Below are 21,735 nucleotides of genomic sequence, written 5' to 3'. Positions count from 1 at the left end.
CTCTGATGGCCTCAAGAAGACTTAGGATTTACTAAATTATCTGGCTTTTTCTCACTGGTAGAGTGAGAGAGGTGATCTTCACACATCCTAAGCACAAGCCAATGTGGGTCCCTTATCATGCTTCCCTGCCTCGCCCCAGAGTGCCCGCTTATTTCACATTTGAAGGAGCCGAGGCCCAGATGGTAACTTGTCCCGTCTGTGGCAAAACCGGGGCTAGAACCCAGTCGAGAGCCTCTCTCCACCGAGTGGCAGCTACTTCTGGTTTTCCTTTTTCCATTTTTTTTTTTTTAAACTGGGCTGTAACTCTCCTATGTGTGATTCTTAGCACCACTGACTCTTCTTAGGGAGAAAGAATGAAAAAAGGGCGCCCACGTTTAGAAATGATTCCCCTAGGGCCACCTGGGTGGCTCAATTGGTTAAGCGTCCAACTTCGGCTCAGGTCGCGAGTTCAAGCCCCACGTCGGGCTCTGTGCTGACGGCTCAGAACCTGGAGCCTGCTCTGGATTCTGTGTCTGCCTCTCTCTAGTCCTCCTCTACTCATGCTCTTTCTCTCTCTCTCCCTCTCTCTCTCTCTCTCTCTCGCTCTCGCTCTCTCTCTCTCTCAGGAATAAAGAAACTTAAAAAAAATTTTTTTAAGTAAAAAATAAAGGAATGATTTCCCTTGTGTGCATTAACAATATCAAAGATAATAAACCTTGACATTTAATGCATGATAAAAGCCACAGGGTTTAGAGAATGATTATTTTCAAACTCAGCCTTACACATTTTTACTCTCAAAGGTTGTTGAGTGGTTTTCCCTTCTAAACTAACAGTAGTAGCTCTATTCAAGGTGCTGGGGCGATCTAACGTAAATTCTGCATTTTACTGAAGTTTGAGGTCATCCTAAAGATTTTTCTACATTAATTATGTGTTTGGTTACTCTAATAAAATTTGCTTTCTAAATTCAGTGTTTTCTTCATTCTCTATAGAAGCTGAGACTCCCAAGTAGCAAGGGATTTTTAAAAAAATTTTTTTAATGTTTATTTTTGAGAGAGAGACAGAGCGCGAATGAACACGAGTGGGGGGGGGGGGGGGGACAGAGAGAGAGAGGGAGACACAGAATCCGAAGCAGGCTCCAGGCTCCGAGCTGTCAGCCCAGAGCCCGACGCGGGGCTCAAACTCATGAACTGCGAGATGACCCATGAGCCGAAGTCGGACACTTAACCGACTGAGCCACCCAGGCGCCCCAGCAAGGGATTTTTTTTTTTAATCCTATAAGCACTTGTTTTTGCAGATGAAAAACTACAACCTAGGTGAAGTGACTTAACCAAGGTTATACAGCTCGTTGTAGGCAGAGCTAAGACTAGAACGGGGCTCTTCTCTTTCTGATTGGGATGAGGGAGCCACACAGTGGAACATCAATGCCGTTATAAAGAAAAGATACATCTTACTAGGGAGTTATTTTACTCAGATTTTACTTTATAGGATGTCAAAGAATATTCCTTTTTAAATTGTTTGGTTTGGTTTGGTTTGGTTTGGTTTGGTTTGGTTTGGTTTGGTTTGGTTTGGTTTTAGAGAGGGAGGGAGGAGGGACAGAGGGAGAGAGAATCCCAAGCAGGCTCCAGGCTCGGCGCTGAGCCCCACATGGGGCTTGATCTTGATCCCACGACCCTGGGATTGTGACCCAAGCTGAAATCAAGAGCCTGACGCTCAACCAGCTGAGCCACCCAGGCGCCCCAGAATCTTTCTTTTTATGATAAAACACCAATGCAGTTTGAAGAAGAGTGGAAATGAACACTGATTCTTTAAGAAAAAAAATTTTTTTTAATCTTTATTTATTTTTAAGAGAGAGAGTGTGAGCAGGGGAGGAGCAGAGAGAGAGGGAGACACAGAATCCGAAGCAGGCTCCAGGCCCCGAGCTGTCAGCATGGAGCCTGACGCGGGGCTGGAACTCCCGAACCGTGAGATCATGACCTGAGCCGAAGGCAGACGCTCAACCAGCTGAGCCACCCAGGCGCCCCATGAACATTAATTCTTAAGGCAGAACGATACATTTTTAAAAACAGAACAAAAAAACTCCAGGCTTGGATGTCCGCTTGCTGTCTGCCCGTACGAGGGCCTGAGGAAATCAGAGCAGCACTGCCCCACACCCCACTTTACGCCCCGTGTGAGTAGCCTGCTAAGGTAATGGGATTGTGGGGGGCTGCAACTTAGTTGGATTTCCATCAGAACATTCCTTTTTTGTGCGAGTTCTCTGGCTCTTTTCCAGGTATGGAAAAACATGTAAAGTTAGCCAATGTCCCCTAGCAGCCACCATTATCTTGCCTTCCTGCCACCAGTAAGCATGTTTTAAATAACAGACTTCCCAGGCTTCTAGCTTAGGCTTGTGGGCCACGTTCAAACCCTGTCCAAAGAATGAAGAAAAAGACCACATCGTTTTACATTCCCACACAAGGCCGGTGGTGCCTTTCCTCTGCCTCCCCCCACCACTCCCCTACTCCCGCGTTATTAAGGTTACACATTGTCTCCTCTGGTCACAGGATTTATTCTTCAGCTGCGGTTTTCCATGTAATATAAAGCTAGTTCTTGCTATCAGAAGCTTGATATTTGGGGGCGAATCCAGTTCTGGCTAGAACTAACATGGTCACAAAGCTTTTTAGTGTGTGTGCCAGTAAATTAACAACATAAAGATAACAAGAGTCTATCACCAAATGATTGGCTTTGAAGGCCATTTGCACACTAACTTTAAAAAGAGCGTTGCCTGTGCGTTTCCTCCCCCTTCATCCCCACTTTGGCAAAGTCCCATTAATTTTGTTGAAGGTTTTATTTTCTGCTGAAAATGCAGGAAATTTAGACAACTCTCTTGGAATCCCCCCAAAACTAATACAAACAAGATACATATGCTTCTCTTAAGGAAACTAAAAATAAATGATTTGAAACTATTTAACTGTATAAATTCCCTCTTAAAAGGAAAAGGAAGTTTATACAATGAGGCAACCCTGAGCACTGTTGACAGGGCCAGATCCTCCCACAACTGCCAGCCTGTTTGTTAGATGTGAAATCACAGCTTCGCACAGAACCTGTTCAGTGTTCGTTACCAACACGTACAAAAACCGTCAGAAACATCTGCACATGGGACCATTTTTCGGGATCCTTTTTTTTACATTTGAGACTTTGCACGACTAAATAAGTATGTGTTTTTGGTTTTTTGTTTTTGGGGGGACTCTGGGGGGGGGCTTTTTGGAGAAGAAAGTCTGATCTGGGATCCGTTTCTAGAATGGAAACTGTATGTGCTAAAGATAAAGTCCCATGAATGAAAAAGACATGATATTCTCCACATACTTTGCTGCTCTCCCGGTGAGCCATCAGGTTTTCCCTGAGAGAGCTGATTTTGACACAATACACGGGAAACATGATTGGTTTTTTAAGACACATCTTTTTATAAAAACCTTACATAATTCCATAAACATAAGTCAGTTTTTCTATACATGCCCTGTAATGGACCAGTTTTATAAATTAATAGAAGTGGAATTCGGGGCTTATATTTAAGACTAAGAAATGTGATTTCTAATTCTTTATAGTTACAGTAATTGAATTAATTTATCAACTTTGGAAAGGCATTTATCTTTTTCTTTTTATATAATGGCTGAAATTACCATGATTTTTCGTCTTCAAATACATTATTACTTTTTTAAAAAAAACACTCACATGGTGCGGTCCTTACTGTGTGTTACACACTATGTTAAGGGCTTTACAAGTGCTATTTCATTTCATCGTCATGGAAAAAAAAAATCAAATAGCAATCTTCTCTAAATACCATTTGAAATTCTGACACCCGAATGGTGATGTGATTAGATGACATTTAGGTCTGTTTAAATATTGAGATTTGGACAATTCTGAAATTGTAAAGAAACTCTTACCAAATTCATGCTTATTTTTCATCTTTGTACAGGTAGTGATTATTGCCCAACAGTGCCTTTTAAAAATGAAGCAGGAAGGATTTCGTTTGCTTATTGCCATGCATAGTAGGTACCTGCACCAGAATCCAGTCACAGTAGCAAATAACTTGTAAATTAACCATTGTCAGGATCGTTTTCTGTGGGAATTAGAATTAAATAAAAGTTTGAGAATAGATAATTAGATCTCTTGGAACCATCATTCTGTGCGGAAGTTCTTGCTGCCCAGAAGAGACCATGTGCAGAGATTCAAAGACCCTGCCCCCACTCCCCAGCTACACCTCCCACCCTTTTTCTTACAAGCCACGCCAATCTGCCATCCGTGTGAGCTGTCATACTAGGAGAGCCTCTAACCTACAGTCAGGCATCCCCATGGGAAGCCACAGGGAGCAGAGACCTGCTGTCCCCATCAAGGCCGGCCCAGATCATTAGCAAACCAAATGATTATTGCTATTCTATACTGCTGAGCTGTGGAGTAGTTTGTCACACGGCAATAGCTAACTGATTTAAAAGTCACAAAACACGATGGAAGGAATAAATGCAAAGGTGCCAACAATGACAACAAATGTAAGTGAATTAAACTCACTGAAAATTCAGAAACTATCAGATTTTTTTTAATGTTTATTTATTTTGGGGAGAGAGAGAGAGAGTGTGTGAGCAGGAGAGGGACAGAGAGGGAGGGAGACACAGAATCCAAAGCAGGCTCCAGGTTCCGAGCTGTCAGCACAGAGCCCGACGCAGGGCTTGAATCCACGAGCCGCGAGATCATGACCTGAGCCTAAGTCAGATGCTCAACGGACTGAGCCACCCAGGCGGCCCACAGATTAGGTTTACAAACTCTGAAACCTAGCTGTATAGTTGCTTTTAAGTATATATGTTTCTAGTAACACAGACAGTTTGAAAATTAAAGGCTTGAAAGTTAAAGACATACCTGGCAAATGTTAAAAAAAAAAAAATGAAGATGGTACGACAATGTTAATATCAGTAAAACACATAAAATAAACAATATGGATTGAGAGAAACAGTAGATAGTGATAAAAATGTGTTGTTGTTTTTTTAAAGATGACCATCATGGACCTAGAGTCACTCTGAATATGTGAATCGCTTGGAGGAATAGATAAATCCTTTCTTATCTGGGGAAATTTTGGCATAACTCTCCAGAAGTGATGAATCTTTCAGACAATGACTATTAAATGGGGTGATTATATATGTGGATGAGAAACTCAGGCATAAGCCTTCCTACATGGCAGTGTACATGTGTTGTCATTGCTCTTTAAGCAACAATCTGGCAACATCTATTCACAATACAAATCCAATATTTTCAGCAGTCCCTTTCCTGGAACCTGTCCCAGAGAGGTGGAAGGACAGATATAAGCCCCAAGGACAGACAGAAGACAGACGTAAGGGCAGATCTACCGATACACTTACTGTATCATTGCCGGTAGAAACGAGGAGACAGGAATTGATTGGATGGCCATTAGTAAGAGAATGTTGTGATGTATTTTACATATGCAATAAACTGATAATACATTGTTCCTATTTTACTTTTGAGACCAGTTTTCTTCTAGAATGATTAAAAAATAAAACTGTCCTTATTTCCTTGTGTAGGTCTACCATCCAATCTGGTTTTAGACTCATTCTAATGCCTGAAGAAATTGTTGTACATTTCTCACAGCACAGGTGTCTCCTACATTATCTCAGCTTACTTTAGTGTGAAAAAAATCTCTATTTCACCTCCACATTTGAAAGATATTTTTGCTAGCTATAGAATTCTTCTTTGACTCTTCTTCAGCACTGTATCCATGCCCCTCCGTTTAGATCAGCTTGTGTAGTTTCTCCAAGCCATCTCGTATAATTCCTATCCTTGTGTCTCGTACTTAATGTGTTTTTGTCTTTGGCTTTCAAAGTTTCGTATGGTGTATCTGGATGTGTGTTTTGTTTTGTTTTCTTTTGTTTTGGGTGCATTTGTGGGGGGATATTCTCTGAGCTTCTTAGATCGTTGTTTGATTCTTTCATTATTTTAATGCTCAGCCATTATCTCTTCAAGACTCTGTGAAGTCCGCTATTGAACCCACCTAGGTGTTCTCTACTGCTGATAATATATATATATATTATACATAGGAATATATATATTATATATATATTAGCAGTAAATATATATATATATTTATATATATTAGCAGTAAATATATATATATATAGGAATATATATATTATAGAGAGAGAGAGCGCGAGCGAGCAGGGTGGGGAGAGAAGGGGACAGAGGATCTGAAGTGGGCCCTACGCTGACAGCCAATGTGGGGCTTGAACTCATGAACTGTGAGATCATAACCTGATGAGTTATGTTGGACACTTAACGAACTGAGCCACCCAGGGACCCCTATATTTTTTTTAAATTCTAGCATTTACATTTGTCACTTTCTTACAGTTTTCAGCTCTACTAAAATTCCCCATCAATCATGATAGATTTTGTAAATTATAGTTCTTTAAAATTTCTTGTTAGATATTCTTAATATCTTTTTGTCAGTCTGATAATGCTGGTTACTTTGATTCTTGGATGTGAGTTGTTTTTACTTGGTGTTTGTTTCTTTGTTTGTCTTGCACATTTTGATTGAATGCTGGACATTATACTTGGTATACATTGTACAGGTGGAGATAAGTTGTGTGCAAATAAGCATAGCTTTTTGTCTGCTGGACCAGATAGTAAATATTTTTCACTTTGCAGGCCATACCGTCTTTGAGGTATACTTTATCTGACACTAATAGATCAGATCATTTCTTTCAATTAATATTTGCATGGTATATCTTTTTCTCAGCCTTTTGCTTTTGACCTAACTATATTTTGAAGTGAGTTCTATTTGAGATTTCTTGGGGCTAGCATATAGTTGAGTCTTGTGTTCTTATCCACTCTGCAAAACTTTGAGTTTTAATTATTTACACCATTTGCAATTAATGTAATTACTGATAGATATTTTAGAGCTTAAGTCTGCCATTTTACTTTCTGTTTTCTGTTTGTTCCCTATTTTTCATATGTCTGTCTTATTTTTCTGCCTTCCTGTAGATACTTGAACACTTTTTTAGAATTCCATTTTGATGTATGTATATACTGTTTTTGTGTGGATCTCTGTGTAGATTTGCTCAAACAGTATACATACATAACTTGTCACAATCTAGTATTGTTGACATTTAACAGTTCAAGAGAGAAGTAGAAACCTTTTCTGTCTTTACATCCCTTTGCCTCCCTGGTTTATAGTATAATTGTCTTAGATATTCGCTTATAAACATCAAGAACCACATCAGACAATGTTATAATTTTTTGCTGTAACTTTCAGACATAATTTAGAAAACTCAAGAGGAAAAGGAAAGTGTTGTATTTACCTATATTTTTGTTCTTTCCGTTGTTCTTTCTTCCAAGAGATTTGTTGATTGCTTTTGCTGTCTTGTAACTATTTCATGTTTAGATTCCCAAAGACTATTGACTGGGGAAAAAGAGACAAAACAGTAGGCTATGTATCTGTAAACAGAAAGATCGAAATGACAGTGTAGAGAAGTGAGGTCATGTTCTGAATGAGGCACTTTTCTTGGAATTGGTAAGACCCAACCACCACCTTAAACTGTGGAAGTCTAATGATTTAGGGTGATGCCATATGGGAATACCAACAAGAGGTTAGTAAGTAAGGGCTTCAGTAAGCACCACATTTCCTCCTAGATTGGTGAGTCTATGATTTATTATTTCAGTTTCTAATTGTGACTATCTGAGTTCAAAAGATTTTTACTCAAATACTGTAGTAAGTAACCTGATTCTAAAGATCCTTGACAAAAATAATCAGAAAAATAATCTAAAGATTCTTGACAAATGATCTCTTTTGCATTATCTTTTCAATGTCGTTATAATTTTAAAGCAGTTACTCTTGGTCTGATTAATTCTGTGTTAACGAGAAGAACACTGTGTGTGTGTGTGTTTTCTTTCTTTGTCAGGCACAAGACCTAAATGTCATCGAAGAAGTGATTCGAATGATGTTAGAGATCATCAATTCCTGCCTGACAAATTCTCTTCACCACAATCCAAACTTGGTGTATGCACTGCTTTACAAGCGAGATCTCTTTGAACAGTTTCGAACTCATCCTTCATTTCAGGATATAATGCAAAATATCGATCTGGTAAGTGTAAATGGAGATCCCACGATTCTTTTTTGAGTGTTAAAAAAGTTGAACAAACTTTGATTAAAAAAAAAAACTACATAAGTTAGAATCCCTTCTTTGAACATAAACTAGATTTGTAGTCTGTTCTGCCATAACAATTATTGTATTCCGTGTGCATTACACACACACTATTTAATAGAATCGAGATCATACTTTATACAGAATATATTCTGCCGTATTTACTTAGCATTTAGATCATCAACGTTTTTCTGTGGTATCATCAATTCTTTGAAAATCTCACGTTTTAGTATCTGTGTGACGTATAAGATAACGGATGTCCCAAAAGAATATTTAACCATTATTCCATTTGTGCTCATTTTGGGTGTTTCACATATTTTATATTATTTCATAATTAATGAACAGTTTATAAATAAATCATATTTCCCCTATATTCAGTTATATTTTTGGTATGGTCTTAGAACTGGAATTGTACTAGTTTTTATTTTTGGAGGATATCACTATTTTTAAAACTCAACACACGCTGCCAAACTGCTCTCCAGAAACACTGGGCAGAAACACCTGTAAATCCAGAAACACCTGTAAATCATCTTATTTCCACGAGTGATCTACGAGAGGATGTGTCTCACTACACTCTTCTTGCAGCTTTGAGTAGTATAATTATTTTAATATTTGTCTCTTTATATCAGAAGTGGTATTTCATTATCATTTTTATGTGAATTTCTCTGGTAAGTATGGCTGAACACTCTTCCCAGGTTTATAACCTTTCTGTCCTTTCTAAAAATGTTTTTGCTGTATTTTCTATTGCTGTATTAGTGTTTTCCAGTTCGGTTTGGTTCCACCACTATTTCCTTTTTTTCTCACAGATTAATCTCCTACTAATTAACTTAACATACTAGGGAAAAGCTTAAAGAAAGTAGCCAGAGAATATGTTCAGTAGTTTATCAAGCAAACCAAATACCATGAGCAGGTAGCATCGACCCTGGAAAGCAACCAGCCTTTCCTATTGGTAATTTATTTATTGTAGTAGAGCAAATGATAAGAAAAAAATCATCCATATATAATAGGATCATCTTATTAAATGCTAAAGATATTGCATGAAAACAAACACTTCTGAGGAAACTGTGGACAGGATATTTCTTTTTTTGATTTTTTGATTTTATAATATCAGTATAACTAAAATACAGTGTTCTGTTATTTTGAGGTATACAATATAGTGATTCAACAGTTCTGTACATTACTCAGTGTTCATCATGGTAAGTGTACTCTTAATCCCTTCACACAGTTCACCCATGCCCCCACCTACCGCCACCCTGGCGATCACCTGTTCTCTCTAGTTAAGAGTCTGTTTTTTGGTTTGTCTCTTTTTTTCCTTTTTTAATTTGTTTTGTTTCTTAAATTCCACATATGAGTGAAACGATACAGTTTTTGTCTTTTTGTGACTTATTTCATTAGCATGATACCCTCTGAATCCATCCATGCCGTTGCAAATGGCAAGATTTCACTCTTTTTTGTGGCTGAATAATATTCCATTGTGTATATATACTCCACATCTTCTTTATCCATTCATCTGTGATGGACACTTGAGGTGTTTCCATAATTTGATTGTTGTTAATAATGCTGCAGTGAACACAGGGGTGCATATTTCTTTTCTAATTAGTGTTTTTGTGATTCCACAACCGTTTCTTGAGTAATCTGATTCACAATACCAGGCACAAGAGTAAACTGAAGAGCCAACATCCTTGTCCTTATATTACTTACATTCAGAAAAACACTCAATAATTAAATTCTTTTTGTTGTTTATTTATTTTTGAGAGAGAGAGAGTGAGTGAGCATGAGCAAGGGAGGGGCAGAGAGAGAGAGAGAACAGAGGATCCAAGCGGGCTCTGTGCTCATAGCAATGAGCCCAATGCAGGGCTTGAGCTCATGACCTATGAGATCATGACCTGAGCTGAAGTCAGACGCTCAACGAACTGAGCCACCCAGGTGCCCCTCGATAGTTAAATCCTTACACGGTTAAAGTATGTGAGTTTGGTCATAAGTAAGCACAGGCACATACCCTTTTCTGAGATGTACGCCCAGAAGTGGAATTGCTGGGGCGCCTGGGTGGCGCAGTCGGTTAAGCGTCCGACTTCAGCCAGGTCACGATCTCGCGGCCCGTGAGTTCGAGCCCCGCGTCAGGCTCTGGGCTGATGGCTCAGAGCCTGGAGCCTGTTTCCGATTCTGTGTCTCCCTCTCTCTCTGCCCCTCCCCTGTTCATGCTCTGTCTCTCTCTGTCCCAAAAATAAATAAATGTTGAAAAAAAAAAAAAAAAAGAAGTGGAATTGCTTAGTAGGTAACGTGTGTTATGCCAGAGTGCTTTCCGTGGGGGGCTACTGTTGACTCTCTGACCAGTGGTGTACGAGAGGTTCTGTTACTTCACATGCACTTAGTTTTGTCAGTTTTGTGATAGCACCTCATTATAGTTTTAATTTGCAATTTCTTGATGACCACCGAGGATGAGCATTTCTTCCCCCACCTCTTAACGGGTTTCCGCTTTTATGAGTTTCCATTCAAATCCTTTGCCAGGTTTTCTGTTGTTTATCTTTGTGCAGATACTTGATGTGTTCTGGATTCTAGGCCTTTCTTGATGATGTGTTACACGCATCCAGTCGTGGACACAGCGACAGACTTTCAGCCATAACTCTAAAACTCCTCGCAAAATGGTCAGGCAGATCAGATCAAGTTTTTGTTTCCATTCTCTTCTTGGAGACCTGCTTTCTGCCCCAGTTACACGGTGCTCTGGTTCTCCTGCCCGGTTGCAACATCTTCCTGGGAATTTCCTTCCCCTGTCTCCTTCGGCTGACTTTGGCTCCTGTGTCTTCCTCTTTCTCGGCTGACCGCGTCACGTTGGCAAGAGTGTGTACTGCGTAGTAGCTTTCTGGGAAAAGGGTGTACGTGAAGTATATTTCATTTTAATCTTCAATTTATAGATAAAACCAGCTTAGAGAGATTTTACCTTGCTCACAGTCACATATTCATAAAGTCATAGAGGCGGGACTCAGACCAGGCAGTTTGATGACAAAGCCCATGCCCATGTGTGAAATCACCATGCCCACCTACTGAACCCCTTGACTAAATGCTCCCACAGTTTCTCGTACACTGCCTAAAAACATCTAGTCCTATCCACAGAGATTTCACCATTTCCTTTCTCTCTCAGGATCACGTCTAATGATGTCCGATCGGTCTTTATTCCACCAGTGTTAGAACTGAGGATCCTTCTCAGTGACCAGGCAGATGACATCCTTAAAAAACTATCTCAGAAGGGCCATATTGGTTTTTGAAGAGACACGAGAGAACCATGCAGGAAACTTCGTTTCCTTGGAAAGATGTAAAAACCAGAGTGAAGGTGAGGAAACAGAAGGGACCTCGCTGTGCTTTCGCACGGTGCGTGACCACGTGGAAATGAAGCAGCGTGTTAACTGGACATCCACCCAGCGCTCGCTCTCCTGAGCTTGAGGGGCAAAATGGTCGGCCCAAGGTCACTTAGCCAGTAGGTCACTCAGCCAGGCCTCGAATCCAGGTGTTCTTACCAGAGACTCTCTATGCTTGCAGCATTCAGTTGAATAAACCTGACGTAAGATTTCAAACGAGCAGGTTTTCCAACAACTTTTTGTTGAATACTGCCGTCCAAAATAGTGCAGGGCACAATGGAAGATCATTCAAAAAGCATTTTAAACTCTTTTACATATTTTGGAAAGAATGCCACGATAGAGATAAAAATAACATCCCTACTTTTTGTCTCTCTCAGCACTTTGCCTTCCCCTCCGCTGCCCTAAATGCCCCTGAAATTTGGCTCAAGCAAGCCGTTGCTCTATCTTTTTTCATGGAGTTAACCTTGAAAAGTGTGGGTAGACTATGAATTGCTGTTATTTTTAGCTGACAGGCAGTTCAGAGTTGATATTTTTCATTGAGACATTCAGCAATGTTGAATATCTAAGACAGGAGAGACTAACCTTGGAGCACTTCTAACTTCCACGGAAGGAGATCGACATGTGTTTCAAGTGGCCAAATTTCTATTAGCCACTGCCACATATCCTTCCCATCTAACCCATAAAGTGATATGATCTGGCTGAATTAAGTAGCAGGACAATGAAATTACCGCACCAAATGAGAGAAGACGTGAAAGAAATTTCATGGCTGCACATAAGTAAGGAACAGAGGCAATGAACAGTCAAGTCGTATAGTGTGGTAAAGGCAAGAACTATTTTTATCTCTGGACAGTGTAAAATTCATGTTAGATTTTGTGTATTTCCAAACCTGACCATCCTTGCTGAGCTCCAGACTAGTGCATTCTGTTGTCTACCTAACAATCCCACATAGGGGCACCTGAGTGGCTCAGTCGGTTGAGCGTCCGACTTCAGCTCAGGTCATGATCGTGGTCTGTGAGTTCGAGCCCCGCGTCGGGCTCTGTGCTGACAGATCAGAGCCTGGAGCCTGTTTCAGATTCTGTGTCTCCCTCTCTCTCTCTGACCCTCCCCCGTTCATGCTCTGTCTCTCTCTGTCTCAAAAATAAATAAACGTTTAAAAAACTTAAAAAAAAAAACAATCCCAAAAATCTTGAACAAGGTTAAATCAGAATTCTTTTGTTTTCTTCAAAAAATGAAACAGAATGAATCAACTCTTTTTTCTGCAGTTTTCCTGATCTCAGTAAATGACATCAATATCTACCCAATTGCTTAAGGGAAAAAAAAAAGGGAGGAAGAATGAGTGCTGGTTGGAATAAGGGTGGGAAATTGCAAACCAAAAGAGCACAGTCAGAGAAGGCCTGTCCCTGAGAAGGTGCATCTGAGCTAGGACTTGAAGGAGGTAGAGAGTAAGCCAGGCAGATATCTGGGGTTAGAGTGTCCCAGGCAAAGAGAACATAGGGGTGGGATCAGGGTATGTCTGTGTCTCCCTCAGGAGGAAAAGGTAGGCCTGCTTACTGACCATTATAAAAGATTTGGGCTCCCTAAGCTCACGGTTCTCTTCCTATAATATAAGCTACTGCATGGGGGTGGGGGGTGGGGGGTCATCCAACTTCTTCAAACCACCTTTGTGCAAACTGGGGCTTGCAGAACCCGTGAAGAAAGGCCAGTGCTCTGGTTGCTGCTGTTGCTTGACTAATAACTGTCCTTCATCACTGACCCAGAAATCTCCGTATCCTTCCAAGATCCGCAAAATGGTAACTTGCAGGTGGGGCCAAATTCTTCAGGTCTTCACGTGGGAAAGGGTATTTCAAAGGTAGACTGGTAAGTGCAAGATGTCTATTATAAACTCTAGGTCAACCACAAAAAGAAAGAGAGAACTGGTCAGCCAAAGAAGGAGATGAAATAAAATCATAAGATTATATTTAATCCAAAGGCAAGTTTAAAGCAAAACAAATAATAGTAGAAAGGGGTGCCTGGGTGGCTCTGTCAGTTAATCGTCCCACTCGATTTCTGCTCAGGTCACGATTCTCACAATTCACTAAATAGAGCCCTCCATCAGGCTCCACGCTGACAGCAAGGATCCTGCTTGGGATTTGCTGTCTCCCTCTCTCTCTCTGCCCCTCCCCTGCGTGTGTGCTCACTCACGCATACACACTCTCTCTCAAAATAAACTTTTAAAAAGTCGCAATGATAATAATAGTGGCACAGTGAGAAAACAGGCAATGCGATAAATTTAAATCCAGCCCTGTCAATAACCGCATTTAGTGCCTCAATTAAAAGAGAGTTTTCAGACTGGATAAAAGGTAGAATCTAACTCTGTGCTGTCGATAAGAAACTCACTGTAAGTAGAAAGAGCTAGACAGGTTAAAAGTAAAAGACTGAAAGAAGTTTGATCATGCAAGCACTAATTAAAAGAAAGCTGGAGTGACTATGTTATCAGCAAAGTGGACTTCGGAAAAAAGAACATTACCCCAGATAAAGAGGACACCATGTAACAATAAAGAGGTCAATTTACCAAGGAGACATAACAATCCTGGATGTGGACGCACCTAACAACAGGGCTTTCAAAATACACGAAGCAAAAACTGATAGACTTGCAAGAAAAAATAAGCACATCCATAATTAGAGAATTCAACACTTCTGTCTCAATAGCTAATACAGTAAATAGAAAATTAGTAATGATACGGAAGACCCAAGCAATACTACCAACTTGATTTCACTGACAATTATAGAACATCCCACCCGTCATCATCAGTGCATCTGGAACAGTCACTGAGATAGAGCACAGACAGGAAATAAAACAAACCTCAACAAATTTTAAAGACTTGAAATCATATAGAATATGTTCTTTGACCACAAGGAAATTAAACTAGAAATCAGTAAGAAAGCTATCTGGAAAATACCCCCAAATATTCAGAAAGTAACAGTGTACTTACGCATCACAAAGAGGAGGTCAAAAGTAAAAAGAAGCTTTTTTTAAATTAATTAATTTATTGTTTAATTTACATGCAAGTTAGTTAGCATCTAGTGCAACAATGATTTCAGGAGTAGATTCCTTAATGCCACTTACCCATTTAGCCCATCCCCCCTCCCACAACCCCTCCAGCAACCCTCTGTTCGTTCTCCATATTTAAGAGTCTCTTATGTTTTTGTCCCCCTCCCTGCTTTTATATTATTTTTGCTTCCCTTCCCTTGTGTTCATCTCTTCTGTGTCTTAAAGTCCTCATATGAGTGAAGTCATATGAAATTTGTCTTTCTCTAATTTCGCTTAGCATAATACCCTCCAGTTCCATCCACATAGTTGCAAATGGCAAGATTTTATTCTTTTTGATTGTTGAGTAACATTCCATTTTATATATATACCACATTTTCTTTATCCATTCATCCATCAGTGGACATTTGGGCTCTTTCCATACTTTGGCTATTGTCAATAGCACTGCTATAAACATTGGGGTGCATGTGCCCCTTCGAAGCAGCACACCTGTATCCCTTGGATAAACGCCTAGTAGTGCAGTTGCTAGGTCGTAGGGTAGTTCTATTTTTAATTTTTTGAGGAACCTCCAGACTGTTTTCCAGAGTAGCTGCACCAGTTTGCATCCCCACCAGCAGTGCAAAAGAGATCCCCCTTTTCCGCATCCTGGCCAACATCTGTCGTTGCCTGAGTTGTTCATGTTAGCCATTCTGACGGGTGTGAGGTGGTATCTCATTGTGGTTTTGATTTGTATTTCCCTGATGATGAGTGATGCTGAGCATTTTTTCATGTGTCGACTGGCCATCTGGATGTCTTCTTTGGAGAAGTGTCTATTCGTGTCTTTTGCCCATTTCTTCACTGGATTATTTGGTTTTTGGGTGTTGAGTTTGGTAAGTTCTTTATAGATTTTGGACACTAACCCTTTACCTGATATGTCATTTGCAAATATCTTCTCCCATTCTGTCGGTTGCCCTTTAGTTTTGCTGATTGCTGTGCAGAGCTTTTTATTTTGAGGAGGTCCCACTAGTTCATTTTTGCTTTTGTTTCACTTGCCTCCGGAGACATGTTGAGTAAGAAGTTGCTGTGGCCAAGGTCAAAGAGGTTTTTGCCTGCTTTCTCCTCGAGGATTTTGATGGCTTCCTGTCTTAGGTCTTTCATCCATTTTGAGTTCATTTTTGTGTATGGTGTAAGAAAGTGGTCCAGGTTCATTTTTCTGCATGTCGCTGTCCAGTTTTCCCAGCACCATTTGCTGAAGAGACTGTCTTTATTCCATTGGATATTCTTTCCTGCTTTGTCAAAGATGAGTTGGCCATACGTTTGTGGGTCCATTTCTGAGTTCTCTATTCTGTTCTATTGATATGAGTGTCTGTTCTTGTGCCAGGACCATACTGTCTTGATGATTACAGCTTTTTGATATTTCTTGAAGTCCAGGATTGTGATACCTCCAGCTTCAGTTTTCTTTTTCAAGATTACTTTGGCTATTCGGGGACTTTTCTGGTTCCATACAAATTTTAGGATTGTTTGTTCTAGCTCTGTGAAGAATGCTGGTGTTATTTTGATAGGGATTGCATTGAATATGTAGATTGCCTTGGGTAGTATCGACATTTTAACAATATTTGTTCTTCCTATCCAGGAGCATGGAATCTTTTTCCATTTTTTTGTGTCTTCTTCAATTTCTTTCATAAGCTTTCTATAGTCTTCAATGTAGAGATTTTTCATCTCTTTGGTTAGGTTTATTCTTAAGTATTTTATGGTTTTTGGTACAGTTATCAATGGGATCAATTCCTTGATTTCTCTTTCTGCTGCTTCATTATTGATGTATAGAAATGTAACGGATTTCTGTGCATTGATTTTATATCCTGCAACTTTGCTGAATTCGTGGATTAGTTCAAGTAGTTTTTTGGTGGAATCTTTTGGGTTTTCCATATAAAGTATCGTGTCATCTGGGAAGAGTGAAAGTTTGACTTCCTCCTGGCCTATTTGGATGCGTTTTATTCCTGTTTTGTTTGATTGCTGAGACTAGGACTTCCAACATTGTGTTGAATAACAGTGGCAAGAGTGGACATCCCTGTCGCGTTCCTGACCTTAGGGGGAAGGCTTTCAGTTTTTCCCCATTGAGGATGATATTAGCGTTGGGTCTTTCTTATATGGCTTTTATGATCTTGAGGTATGATCGTTTTATCCCTGCTTGCTTGAGGGTTTTTATCAAGAAAGGATGCTATATTTTGTCAAATGCTTTCTCTCCTTCTGTTGAGAGGATCATGTAGTTCTTGTCCTTTCTTTTATTGATGTGATGAGTCATGTTAATTGTTTTGTGGATATTGAACAGCCCTGTATCCCAGGTATAAATCCCACTTGGTCGTGGCGAATAATTCTTTTAATGTATTGTTGGATCCGGTTGGCTAGTATCCTGTTGAGGATTTTTGGATCCATAAAAGAACCTATTTTAGAGTTAGCAAAAATGAAAATGTAATATCAGAATTTGTGGGATACAGCTAAAGGGAAATTTATGGTATTAAATACTTCTATTAGAAAAGAAGAAAGGTCTTGAATAAATTATAAGATTACACATTAAGAAGTTAAAAAGAGTAAATTAAACCCAAAACAAGAAAAAGGAAATAATAAAGATGAGAACAAAAAATCAGTACAGTTGAAAAAGAAAGAAAACAAAATTGGTGATACCATAAGAAATCTCTGCCAGTAAATTTGATGACTTAGATGAAATGGACAAATTCCTTGAAAGGCCCAAACTTTCAAAGCTCACTCATGAAGACATAGATCATCTGAATAGTTCTGTATCTTTAATAGATACTGAATTAATACTTAAAAATTTACCAACAAAGAAAACTCCAGGCCTAGAAGGCTTCACCTTGAATTAATTCTGCCAAACTTTTAAGAAAGAACTATTACTATCTCAGTACAAACTCCTCCAGATAATACAAGGAGAGGATACTTCCCAACTCATTTTATTAAGGACATTATCACCCTAATGCCACTACTAGACAAAGATCTTACAAGAAAAGAAAAGTACAAGTCAGTATCACTCATAGACACAGACATAAAAATCCTCAAAATATTAGCAAATTGAATCTAGCAATGTATCAAAAGAATAATGCAACATGCTCAATTATCGTGTAACCCAGGAGTTCAAGGCCAATGTAATTCACATTAGCAGACTAAGGAAGAGAAACCAGTCATCTCAATACATGCAAAAAAAAAAAAAAAATTTGTCAAAATTCAGCATTCTTTCATGCTTTAAAAAAAATGCAGTAAAACTTTCTCAGCGTTGTACTGTTTACATTTTCTGAAAATAATAAAATGTAAATTTCTTTGAAAGAGAAAGGTCATGCCTAAATTCATCAAGTAAAAATAGAAGAGTTTTAAATTGACCCTCAGTAACGTATTAAGATGATCACGTTGGACTTTAAACAGCAGGCTTTCCTGGAATTTTCAGTAGATAGCGCTTGCTACTCCTGTCTGGTTTGGTTTATCCATAAGTTTCACATGTATTGCAGTTGTTTCCTACATGGTAGGTAGGGCACCGTCGTCACTTTATAAATGGAGATACTCAGATACACTTAATAATAATGACGGAAACTGACACTTCGTGAGCACTTACCATGTGCCAGGCGTTGCTCTTTGCACTTTGAAGGTATTAACCTATTTCATTTTAACAACACCCCCATGAGGCAAGCACTGTGTTTTTCCTCATTTATAGATCAGGAAACTGAGGCATAGAGAAGTTAAATAACCTGTCTACATTTACAAGCAGAGCTAAGAATTAAGCCCAAGCATCTGACACCTGGTAGGTGCTCTAAGCTACTGCGTGATGCTGCACAGAGAGAAAGCTGAGTATCTTACAAGTCCGGTAGCTGGTAAGTATCCGAGGCAGGACCCAAACTATGCCTTCTGACTGTGAGCACTTCACAGCCCACATTACCACGAGGTCTAATCTGTGTAATGACACATGTTCAGTCTTCATCTTGTCCTCCAGTTACATCGCGTCTTTCTTGAAAATATCATCTATTTTCTTTGTAAATCCTCTGGAGATCTCTCCCACTGAATAGGCTGTTAACACATGTATTGATTAGAGCACAAAAACTTGAGGAAAAACTGAGGATCATTGGGGAAATACATGTATTTTACTTTTCAAAATGTGTTTATTATTGTCTTAAGAAAAAGAAAAAAAAGCTTAGCTCTCTACTTTTACCTCTTGGAAGAATGGCCATTTAGCAAGCAAAAATGCCTCTCTAATACATACTTACCTCTTTTTTACCCCCATCTACCCCACCAGAGCTTCTCATTTCTATAAATCTGTGTTCTAGTGATCACTCACTGGTTTCATAATAAGTGGTTAAATGTGATTGTGACGTTACTCAAAGGGTGCAGCTGATTAATCAGAACGTGACCTTGGATAATTACTGTTCACAACTAATAACATAATTGAAGGTAACGTGCTGTACTTAGATTTCAGGAATTGTAGCCAAACGTGGTGGGCGGAGGAAAACTGTACACGCCCAGGGAAAAATCCCTTCCTTTGAAAAGTTGCCTTTGAGTTGCACTGACATATCATTCATTCCCATTTTCACCTTAAATATTTCATCTTCTGCAGACATTATCAGAGGGGAAATAGTTGATCATTTTTTATGATCTGTTAATCATAACAGAATGCTCTGAAAGTTGATAAAAGCCACCTAACTGTTAAAATCATCATCACTAAATTTACTGTTGTCTGCAAAATTCTAACCCAGTGGTAGGAAATACAAGCCTGTATCTTTTTTTTTTTTTAAGTTTATTTGTTTTGAATGAGACAGAAAGAGAGAGAGACAGAAAATCCCAAGCAGGATCTGCGCTGTAAGCACAGAGCCTAATGCGGGGCTTGAACCCCCAAACCGTAAGATCATGACCTGAGCCAAAATCAAGACTCAGATACTCAACCCACTGAGCCACCCAGGCGCCCCCAAGTCTATACCTTTGAATAAATTGTTTCACATTCTTGGCTGCTGTGGCAGCCTGACTCCAAATGACATTGGGGACGAAACACATTACACCTTTCACCTCAAATACTTTCCATTAAGAAAAGTAAGGCTTTTGTTAGTAAGAACTGCTGGAGACAGCATGAGAAAGTAAGGAACAGCCAAGTACTGGTCTCCCTCCGGACACTGACCGGCTGACTTGGGACAAGCCTCTCTCTCTCTCTAACCCTGTTGAGTCATCCGTAGGACAGAGCTCTTTCAGCTCCCTGGATTGTTGTGAGAATTAATTAACAGTAGAGCACATGGTCCATAGTAAACATGCAGTAGATGTCCGTTCCCTTCATTTTTGATACATAACTTATACTTCCCTTCGGGAAGTGGTAGGTTTACCATTTTTTAAGTAGCGTGAGTTTGAATGCTACAAGAGAACATCAGCTTAAAACAGACGAATGGGAGCCAGTTTGAAAAAGGGAATTTAGTTAGAAACTGAGTCTCCTTCCTACCCCGCAGCTCTCCTGGTTGAGAACGGCTGTTCCTTGAGGCCCGGAGGCAAGTCCGCACATGGTACAGAGTGAACAAGAGTGGATCCCCGTTGCGTTCCTTCCCTCTGTGACCATGCGGCACGTCCATGCTCTCCCTTGTGGGCTGTGGTATGTGTATTTGAGCACCACACAGTCTGCTTTGCTTTGGTTCTGTACGTTTTGGTCTCCCCATCGGCAGTCTCCAAAGTGGACGGGTACCCACCGTCCATAGCAGCGTGGGAGGCCTGTATCAGAGCTTTCTTTTCATCTAAAAATAAAGAGATTGAGTTTTCCCAATTCATAGCATTGCACGGACCGCCCGCCAGGCTCTCCGTGTCAGCTGCAAGACTCTGGGTCTCCCGGGGAGGAGAGGGGCGGTCTCAGCTTGGAGGGCGTGGTGGGCACTCTCACCTTTCATTCACCTATAGTTCCTGGTGATGTATGTTATTCATGGTTATAAATCTGAGTTTAACCAAGTAAAGCCTCTAAGATGGAGTATTGGAAAGAGTCCTGCAAAGGAGCCATAAATCAAAGGCGGTCCAGTGGAAGTACACGTGACACAAAGGAAATGGCAGAGCCGAGGTCCCCCTCAACCTGGAGCAGATGCTAAATCACAGGGTGGAAACACTAACGAACCCTTCTCATCTCGCAAGAGACGGTTGCACAAAAATTGCCAAGCAGGGTGTTTGCATTACGGGTTTGTATTTACTGCGATAAGCGGTGCTCTTGCTGTGACCGATACCGGATTTGCTGTTGATAATGTGAAGCCTCTGTGACGTGTAAGATCCAGGACAGTTAATCATCCAGATTCATTCTAAGGATCATATTAATGAGTATAAAAAGGTGTTTTGTGTCTGTAGTTAGGTAACGTTTTAAACTAGCTTTTCTCTTTCACATATAAAATAGCCTATAAATGGAGATACTCAATTTTCTAACAAAACAAATTTTTATACTTTTACGTGTCTGACTGTAAATACTTAGGTTATTCTCTTGAATAAAAAAATGACCTATAATCTTCTTAATTTATTAACATCTTGATCTTAAAATGATTTCCTAAAAAAATACTGGCATTCTTTTAGTTTTTAGTGACCAATATTAAGGTGTGGGTTTTTTTTTTTTAACACTTATTTATTATTGAGAGACAGAGAGACAGAGCACGAGTTGGGGAGGTTCAGAGAGAGAGAGAGAGAGAGAGAGAGAGAAGGAAACACAGAATCCGAAGCAGGCTCCAGGCTCTGAGCTGTCAGCACAGAGCCAGACACGGGGCTTGAACTCACAGAGTGGAGATCCCGACCTGAGCCCAAGTTGGACACTTAACTGAGCCCCTTTAGTGACCAATATTAAAGGACAGTGTTATTTTCAGAGCACCTCTGTTATTAGCATCTTGCTTCATAGTTCCAACTGTGCTGTCACACGAAACAAAAACAGTTCTAGCTTGCTGTTGATTAGCCTTGTTGATCAGGGATAAGAGTATGGTGATTACATTCCGTTAATAAATGATCTCCCATACGTCATTTTAGCTGTTAGCTTCGGATTGCTTTCTCATTGGGCCTTTTTTTTTTTTTTTTTTTTTTTTGAGAGTTCCCGGTCAGTAAGCCTCAAAATTGACAGATTTTAACCTTTAGCTCTCTCTCCCCACCTTCTGATGGGTGCCACCCTCTAAATGAAATATAAATAAATGCAAGGTGAGGCTGCACACTGAAAGAGCAGAACTCCAGAGGC

General features: G+C 39.9%; 1 protein-coding gene across 3 annotated transcripts in view; it reads left to right on the top strand.

Moving 5' to 3' along the window:
- The window catches only part of DYM (dymeclin), a 356,068-nt gene that overhangs the window by 282,298 nt on the left and 52,035 nt on the right, over window positions 1-21,735 (top strand). For all 3 annotated transcript variants that reach the window (XM_047827558.1, XM_047827560.1, XM_047827559.1), the window contains exon 15: window positions 7,914-8,096. In XM_047827558.1, coding sequence (XP_047683514.1) covers window positions 7,914-8,096 — 183 coding nt within the window. The remainder of the gene's footprint in view (window positions 1-7,913; window positions 8,097-21,735) is intronic.

The sequence above is a fragment of the Prionailurus viverrinus genome, chromosome D3 (genome assembly GCF_022837055.1).
Source record: "Prionailurus viverrinus isolate Anna chromosome D3, UM_Priviv_1.0, whole genome shotgun sequence".
Classification (NCBI taxonomy): Eukaryota; Metazoa; Chordata; class Mammalia; order Carnivora; family Felidae; genus Prionailurus; species Prionailurus viverrinus.
The sequence above is the reverse complement of the archived record's forward strand: the minus strand, read 5'-3'. Positions and strand labels throughout refer to the sequence as shown.